This window comes from Protopterus annectens, chromosome 13.part0 (assembly GCF_019279795.1).
Source record: "Protopterus annectens isolate FY-2018-M chromosome 13.part0, PAN1.0, whole genome shotgun sequence".
NCBI classification, from domain to species: domain Eukaryota; kingdom Metazoa; phylum Chordata; order Ceratodontiformes; family Protopteridae; genus Protopterus; species Protopterus annectens.
The window spans coordinates 526,331,691-526,341,038 of record NC_056747.1 but is presented as its reverse complement, the minus strand read 5'-3'; the positions used below and the strand labels follow the sequence as shown (position 1 = coordinate 526,341,038).

At 40.3% G+C, this 9,348-nt stretch overlaps 1 protein-coding gene across 1 annotated transcript in view; it reads left to right on the top strand.

The window, feature by feature from the left end:
* The first annotated feature begins 3,929 nt into the window (after window positions 1-3,929).
* The window catches only part of SUPT4H1 (SPT4 homolog, DSIF elongation factor subunit), a 243,727-nt gene continuing 238,308 nt past the window's right edge, over window positions 3,930-9,348 (top strand). Inside the window, exon 1 of the mRNA XM_044054154.1 lies at window positions 3,930-4,101. Coding sequence (XP_043910089.1) covers window positions 4,033-4,101 — 69 coding nt within the window. The 5' untranslated portion in view covers window positions 3,930-4,032. The remainder of the gene's footprint in view (window positions 4,102-9,348) is intronic.

Sequence of the window (9,348 nt, the reverse complement as noted above, 5' to 3'; positions counted from 1 at the left end):
TCCTCTTTGGTCAGCAAATTCTTTCTAAGAAAAACAACTTATTTTAGCTTATTTCTTTGCACGCAATGCAGTTTCACATTTTAACCCTTCCTATACATGATACAAAGATGTTGAACACAAAGATTCTTACTACACAGAGCCACAGAAGTGATCCCCGGGGTGAATTTATTATTTCCCATCCAGTCATCAAGATTTTTCTTGAAGAGTGCTAATGAGGAGCTCTTTTTGACATAGGTAGTCTGTTCCAGTGTATGGGAAGTCTCTGGGACAGGAATGTATCCCTCCAGCATGTTCTGTTTATTGTGGTGACAAGGTTTAGGTCCCTAGAGCATGTAGTTAGGAGGGATTGGGATTTTTTTTAAGTGGAGCATGTCCAACAGCTCTGGGTTTGACATAGCTTTGTATGTTAGGCAGAGATCACCTCTGAGTAGGCGATATGCGACAGAGTAAAGCTGGAGTTTTTTTAGATGGTCTGCGTAAGACATCTGTTTGAGGGCAGTAATCCTCTTTGTGAGGTATTTCTGCAGCCTTTCCAGTTGTAGATGTCTTGTGAGGTACATACGAAAAGGGCGTTGTACTCTAGAATGGGTGTGATGAGTAGAGGAGAACAATGATCTCTTTTTTCTGGATGAGAAACCTTTTGTGATGAGGTGTGCCACATAGAAGGATTTCCTGACTGCTGTGGTGATGTGATTATCAAAGGAGAGACTACTGTCTACCTGTGTCCCAAGGTCTCTTATCACACTTTCGGTGTTAAGTAGACTACTGCCTATGTGGTAGTTCTTTGGTAAAAACTCTGTACCCATGGGGCTGACAATACACTTTTTGGCATTGAGCTTCAGGCCATGGCTTTGACACCAGGCATCTGTCTCAGTGAGGCCCTTTTGTAGCATGTCCACATCGTTAGGAGTTTTGATTATGGCTCCTAGTTTGCAGTCATCTGTGAACTTAGTTAGCCAAAGACCTTCTGTGTTAGCCTGTACTTCAGAGAAGCAGATACCAAACAGGAGAGGACCCAGGACTGAACCCTGTGGTGCTCCACTTGTCACTGGTCTGAAGCTGGATTTGGAGTCTGCTACTTTCACAGTGTGGGTTCTTGTCAGTGAGCCAGTTGGCAACCCATCTTGTGACATAGGGATTTATACCTAGTTTAGTGAGTTTATCTATAATTCCAGAGTGGGGGGTGGTGTCAAAAGCCTTGGCAAGATCTAGATAGACTGTGTGAACCACCTTACCCTCATCTACAGCTTTGGTGACTGCTTCAAATCTATCAGGTTTAGGAGACATGATCTGCCTTTTACAAACCCGAACTGTGTGGGGTCCAGAGTTTGGAGATTACCAATGTCTTTGTTTATGAGTTCCATGATGATATGTTCCATGGCCTTGCAGACCAGGCTCGTCAGGCTAATGGGGCGGTAGTTCCCAGGGTCTATCATGGCTCCCCCTTTGTGGAGTGGGATAACCATCGCAGTGCATCATTCAGTGGGCACAAAGACTGAGGTGAGGCTATGATTGAACATGGTACTCAGGTGGGCTGCCAGTTCATTCTGTAGTTCATGTAGAATGCAGCCTGGGATGTTGTCATGTCCCATGGATGCTGTGTTCTTGGCTTTGGAGAGTGAGGTTTTTACCTGTGCAGCTGTGATTACAGGAGCTTTGCATTCTTCCTGTATAGAGATGGGCCCTTTAGGGGGTGAGAGCGGGGTAAAGTTAGCACTGAACCTATCTGCCAAGATGTTGGCAATATCAATTGGTTCTTATATATATTTAGTGCCATTGTGCTGTAACTCTTGAGTGTTGCCATTGAGATTCTTGACATAGCTATAGAATGCTTTGTGGTTGTCTTTAAAATCAGTGGCGAGTTTATTTTCATTGAAGGCTTTGGCCAGATCAAGGTATGCAGTGTGCACTATCTTCCCCTCGTCCATGGCTTTGGTGACTGTTTCACTAAACCTGTAAGCCAGTAGGTTGGCTATATTTACAGCGTTTGTGTATGTGATGTCCTTGACCACCAGTTCTGAGCAGAGCTGGGCGCTTCCTTTGAGATTCTGGGCACGTGAAGAATGCCTTATGGTTATCTTTAGTAGACGTAGCCAGTTTCGATTTGAAGTTTCCTTTGGAGGATTTCACTGGTGCTTTTATTTGCTTGTTCAGTCTAAGAAGAGATAGCTTCCAATAAGGCACCTACTCCGTCTTGGTTTTGGACAGCAATATTTTTCTTTTATTTAGCACTGTCGAGATAAATATGTACTGGGTAAATGCATTCTGAGAAGATTAATCATTTACTTTCTTGTTAGGTTACCTCCACACCTGAGTATCAACCTATTTTTGCACATGAGGTCTGGTAGCAGTCATCCAGAGCCAAAGTTTACACCACTGGGTGGCTAGCCCTGCTGCAGTGGCCAATTTAAAGTGTCTAGTCTACCCACTGTTTGGAATGGGGAAAGAAATTCACACAAGCACAGGGAAGACATGCAAACTCTGCACAGAGGGCACCCTATACAAGGATCGAACCAGGGAACATCTTGCTGTGAGATGACACCACTATCCGCTGCTCCACTGTGCCTGAGCACATACCAGTCAACTGTTCAGATATTTGCCTCATATTTTTGGTCTGTTCCCAATAAAATCTGTGGCTTTCTGGTAAATCATTGAGTACTGTCGTCACTAAATAATGAAAGACGTCTTGAGTTTTTAACTCCATACCCTTTAGAAAATGCACGATAATACAAAAGCCTTTACTCGGTTACCTTTTGAAGTTTATAAGACCAATGTTTAAAAATTGTCCCTATTTTGGGGCCTTTGTCACCCCATTATTTTTGTTTTTGTCCAGATTTCTTAGGCTGAGAGGTTGATGCCTGAGCACCTAGTATCCATTAATAAGAAAAAGTTGGGAGGTAAGAAAATAGATAATTATTTGGAAAGACTTAGACCTTGCCTGTGATATAAAAACAAAATCAAAAAATGGTAACTCCGTAAGAACAAAAGTCCCGTGTGGACGCCGAACAATAAAACTGAAATAATCCAAAGGGCATTAAGCATTCACGGGACCACCACAGCAAATTATTGTACAGCTGCAAAGTAACACTTCAATTCAAGGCATTATTTTATTTATTTTACTTTAAAGTTTCTATATTATTTTTGATTTACCCGAGGACAGTTTTAAGAGACATGCTTTGAATTGAAGTGTTACTTTGCAGCTTTACAATAATTTGCTGTGGTGGTCCCGTGATTGCTTAATATTTTTTGGATTATTTTGTGATATAAAAACGACTTGCTGGAGAGACAGATATCTATCCCAGAGAGTGCCCAGTCTCTGGAACATCAGAGTTCCTCCCTAACCCAGTGCAACCTGGACAATTGGATGGGGAACATGAAATTCATCCCTGGTTTGGCACCTATGTCTCTAATTGACACAGGCAACCAGTAAATATTTCATCTCCCAAGCCCCTGCTTACTTATCAACGGTATCAGAATTTGTCACAGATTTGGGAAGCATGGCTAGGCTTAAAAAGGCTCTGTGGTCGTTAGCTTAGTAAACACCTATGAATATATGCTCCGTTTACTGCGCATAAAAAAATCTAGACAAAGTCTTGGACAGAATGTGTGGACAAAGACCCTAAAACGGGCAGATTTTAAATATTATTATTACAAACCTAGTTGCCAGAACAAGATTAGTCTTCGCATGCATTTTTCTGAAGTCTGAAACCCAAATGTATATCGTTATTAGGTGACTTCAATTCACAGCTCATGTCAGTGAAATACCAAAAAAATCACAAATTGTATGAGGAGCACATCAAAAATATGAGGTAAAAAATCTGAACATCTTGCGAAAATCCAGTTGACAGATTATTCTATTTACAAAGCAGTTGCCTTTACTACGCAACCCCAAGTGGTCCGTCGTAATTACGTTTGATGACGTACAGGTTTCAGAAACTCGGAAGTGAAATAGTTACTTTCCGGTGTTGCAATTGTAGTGTTATTTGGGTTTATTTGAATTTCGTGATATTGGTTGTAGTGCGAATCCCGATTATGTCATTAGATACAGTGCCTAAAGATCTTCGTCACTTGCGAGCTTGTTTGTTGTGTTCTCTTGTGAAGGTAAGATATGTTTGATTATCCGGGGCTAATGTATTTAGTTGTATTTCGGAGTCTTTTCATTACAATTTGTGTTGTAAATCTACATAAACATAGCATTTTTGACTTTTCGTGATTGGCATCTCTGTGTTTAAGACTTTATTTATTCTAGTTGCTGTTGGAATTTATTTGGGGAGTCTGATGATTCTGTTACCTGTCATATTTTGTCAGTGTGTGTCGCCTGGTCTACCTGTCTATTTGTGAATACTGACTCCTAAATGACGCCTTTAGTCTGTTCGACTTTGCAAAGTGAACAATATTATTTAAGAGACGTTTAATACAAGACCAGTGCATGTCTGGTTGTCTATTTAATCATTTTAATTTATTAAGATTTCTTATATTTGCCTTGATTTATTTAATATTTTGGTCTCAGGCTTACTGTGGATACTGTTAGAAATTGTTTACATGTTTTTTGCAGTGTGTATAGCTATCCCTCTTTGCCAAGTATGACCATAATACCAATGTAAACATTACTACTGGGCAGTTTTGTGAAGTTTTATTTGCTTTTGACCGTTTTTTGAAAGGTGAAGTAAGCAGTGCCGCAAGAAGTCGGTGAAATGAATTAGATCTAGAAGTGAAAAGCCCCATTGTTTTTAAGTTTTTGATGACACCGTAAGTTGCTTTTTCTAACGGTATAGTGTGATTTAATCTGTTTATTTTTTGGGTTTTCTTGCGTTGTTATTACGCATTACTGCTTGAACTATGAAGCCGCGGCGCCAGCTTTAAAATTAGTTATGGTATTAGATGTGGAATTTCTAGGTGTCTACTTTCACTAACAGATGCCTGCCAGTGTTTGTTGTGTATGACACACCTCGCTGAGATCATGCATGCATTTGTATGTCTTCCAGGCTAAATCACTCAGTTTCCCAGAGCATAATTAGTTTGCCGGGACAACTTGATTTCCATTTTGGAACTGGAGAATATACTGATCAGAAGTTTTAGTAAACATCACGCTGGTTTCTTGTTAGTGTAATAAAAGTGTAAGTGATAGCAGTTTTCTTCACTCCTGGAAGATGCTTCTTGGGTAATGGCTTGCGTGGGTTTTTTCTTGGTTATAAAATTGGTCATAGCTGAAAAAAGATTTGTAAGGCTCAGTCTAATTATCTATGTAATATACTAAAAGTACATCCCCACCCCGCACGTTTTTCTAAGCTTTAATGCATTGGGCTAATTTATGTTTTGTGTTGTAAATCGTGAATGTTATTTTATACTCTCTGTTTTAGTGCTTGCTGTTTTTATACTCTTTATTTAGTGCTTGCTAGTTTAGCGAAGGCTTTATTAAAAAAAGAAGATTGTCGTATCTGCTGTGTTAAAACGTATGCTTTTTTCTTTGTAGTTGTTCCTGGGTACTGCAGGAATATTTTGCTTAATCTTTGCAGTATTGCCTTCCCTCCTGGATACAATTTGTTATTTTTAAGTATTGTAGGCATTGTGTTTTGTTAAAAATGCATGCTTCCTCCGTGAAAGTGTTAGTACAGCCATTTGTTTTATAATCTTTACTCATATTTATACTTGATATCAACGACAACAGTTTAATACACCCAATTCTGAGGTGGGACCCAATACCTCTCAACTGTACAGATTTTCGCAGAATGTCCAAATTTTTGCCTCATAGTTTTGGTCCGTTTTTTTTATAAAATAGTTTTTCTGGCAAATCATTAAAGACTGAAAAAAATTACACATTTTTAAGACTCTAAAGAAAATTCATGCTAATGCAAAACCTGTTGCTCTTACAAAGTTAATAGAATATTTTAAAAAAATGTTCCTCTTTTTGGGTCTCTGTCCCACTTTTCTTTGACTTTGTTCTGATTTCTTGCTGTGAGAGGTTGAGAGGTGTGGTTGGGGTACTTCTCCCTTTGGTTTGCCACCCTTACCTTCAATATTTCAGTTGAGTAGTGTTTGCTATTTCAGACATGGCATATTTCTAGTGGTGAAAGCACCACTGGAAAGTTGGTGGAAGCATTATTTTGGTGATCTAATGTTGCAATTTAACCAATAAGTCTCTCATGCATTTTATTTCCAAATCTTGACATGAGTATAATAATAACCTGACAGATTGGAATGCTATGGTTGTGAGTTTTGATTCCTGAAGATTTGTTCACAATTATTGTTGGTTTAATTTCTCCAAGGATTTTGGGTTTCTAATACCATGATTGAAGTTAGAGTATGGTTGAAGTTCAATTTAGAGAATGACTAAAGGTCTTTGCAAAGTACCCAGAATGGACTCCTCCTGTAATTCATATGGGGTTACATGTGTGGTAGCATATCTAAATGTGACTGTAAGTGGAACTGTGTGGACATTGTTTTTCCACATTGCTGTTATTTCTGTCTGTAAGTCCTGGAGTTTGACTGCGTGTCTTTGTACTCATGACACTGTTATTACTGGGTGTAGCAATTTCAGTGACCAATGTATTTTTTCTTTTTTTCTATGCATTACTATATCTTTTTTCTCACATCTATTTTTTCCTTACATTCTTTGTGTTTTTTTGGCACATCCAGTTACTGCCTGATTTTTGGTGTCCTCTGGTTTGATTTCCATTCCTGCTTGACACTGATATTCTTCTGCTAAACCGAACAGACAAGTCATTTATAGATTTTTTTCCCCTTCTCCCAAAGTTTTCACTGTTTGGATCTGGTGAAGTAAGCAGTCACGGGACACCAGATCTATACATGTAATCAATTTTGAGGAGGCCCATTCCTCTGTAAGAATGAGGAATGTATAGTCTTGTATACACTGATATATGTATGTGTAATATAAATATATGTGTGTGTGTAATATATATAATATGTATATGTGTAATATATATATGTATGTATATGTGTAATATAAATAAAAATATATATATATATTGTGTGTGTGTGTGTGTGTATATGCACACATTTGATAAGTTGTCTTTAGAATCAGTGGCATTTTCGTAAGTAGCTTTGGAGGATTTTATGAGGGGTCTCCGCTTCATACTGAGGCTGACCAGGGAGTTCCTCCAATTATGGGATTCTACTTTTATTTGCAACAGTTTTTCATCTGTTGTAGAGTGTTTATGGTAGGGGACCACCAGATTGGCTTCCTTTTTTTGCAGGATAGCATCTTGGTTCTGTTAGGGATAGCACGATCCATGCACTCGTGTAAGTGCTTATAAAGTGCATTTGTGTAGGATTCAGCAGTCGTACCTCTGTTGTCCATCTGCACGAGTGTCATGAAGTTGGCTTTGGAGAAATTTGTTACAATGGTTTCCCTAAGGGGAGCGGGATGTGGATGTCTAGGCTGATTTTAGCTTGTGGTCGGATCTGACCCACGAGGAATGTCTTTCATGTAGTCCAGGGAGGTATCTCTCAGGTCATTCACACCAACATGGACAATAACAGTAATATTTATACTTGTTGTGGAGTGACCGGAGTGCGTGAGTTACGTGGCGGATCCTGGTACCCGACAGGCAGCTGACATTAACTTTCTCCTTGTTTAGCCTGGTGAGTGGAACATCAGTGTGGCTGACTATAGTCACCTATGATTAGAGTGTTGGGTACGTTGTTATGCCTTATGGGCTGTGGTTGAATGGCACACAGTTTGTGGGCTATGTGTCATTTGGGTTGTGTTGGAGGGGTGCTTCCAGTTTGGGATAGAAGTGCATCTCTCACAGGTTGTAGTGTTGGGTGGTAGGAGGAGAGGGTTGTCTGTGTATATGAGGCAATTGCTGCATTGCCCCAAGATGCACAGATTCATCAGGTAGACAGGAGAAAACACCGGGAGCTGACCCATGGACATGTCTGGATAGGTGCTTATTAATTAAGTACTAAAAAATGTTTTCCTCTAAACAAGTGGGGAAAGTTGAGTGCTGTAGTAATTTGTAGCTTATTTAGTGCTTACGAGTTTTCAACAAGTGCTGAGCTTGAAACAAATTTGAATGCAAAACTAAACAACTGGCTAGTTCTAAGGGAAAATTGCAGACTTTATGGTGCCAGGCATCGCCGCTTAGCTAGGGTTAAAGTGTGTGTGTGTGTATGTATGTGTGTGTATATATATATATATATATATATATATATATATATATATATATAAATGAGTGTGTATATATGTGTGTGTGTGTGTATATATAGGTTCATACTAGGCTATCTGCCCTAGGGCATTTATAAGCCTAGCCAGAGTGTGTGTGGCTTTCACCACCCCTTAGGATGAGAATACTATACCCATTAGTTTGCTGTGCCTCTGTCCAGCAGTGACACAGAGATGATTCCCGGGGTAAACCTACGATCTCCCATCCACTCGTCAAGATTTCTCTTGAACAGAGTCAGTGAGGGGCTCTGCCTCACATGGACTGGGATTCTGTTCCATAGTGGAGGGAGTCTCTGGGTGATGAATCTGTCCCTCCAGCACGTCCTATTTATATCCTTGTTGAGGTTTAAGTCTCTTGCTCTCGTGGCTCTGGTGGATTTGGATCTTTTGAGGTGGAGCATGTCCATTAATTCCGGGTTGGACATGGCCTTGTATGTCAGGCACAGATCACCTCTGAGCAGACGGTATGCGACTGAATAGAGCTGGAGTTTCTTCAGTCGGGCATCGTATGACATATGTTTGAGCCCCTTTATCCTTTTGGTGAGGAACTTTTGGGGTCTTTCCAACTGCTGCAGGTGTCTGGTAAGGTACATTCCGAATGGGGTGTTGTACTCAACCATTGGTCTAATATGTGAAGAGTACAGGGGTACAATGACCTCTCCTGATCTGGATGTGAATCCCTTCATGATCAGGTGGGCAATGTAGAAGGTCTTCCTAACCACTTTGGCAATGTGAGTGTCAAAAGAGAGGTTACTGTCAACTTGGGTCCCCAGGTCCCTGATAACTTCTTCTGTGTTTAATGTGTTTAATGGATTACCACCTATGTGGTAATTAGGGGTTACCTTGTTTTTCCCAAAGGGTATGACTATACATTTTTTGGCATTTAGCTTAAGGCCATGGCTCTGGCACCAGTTATCCATTTCTATGAGACCTCTCTGGAGGATGTCTGTGTCTGATGGAGTGTCAATTATGGTGCCCAGTTTGCAGTCATCTGCAAATTTTGTCAGCCACAATCCCCCTATGTTTGCCTGCACTTCAGAAAAATAAATGCCGAACAAGAGGGGGCCCAGGACTGAGCCCTGTGGGACACCGCTCGTGACCGGCTTAGTCTGACATGGCACCAGCAACTCTAACCCTGTGTGTTCTGTCCTTGAGCCAGTTTG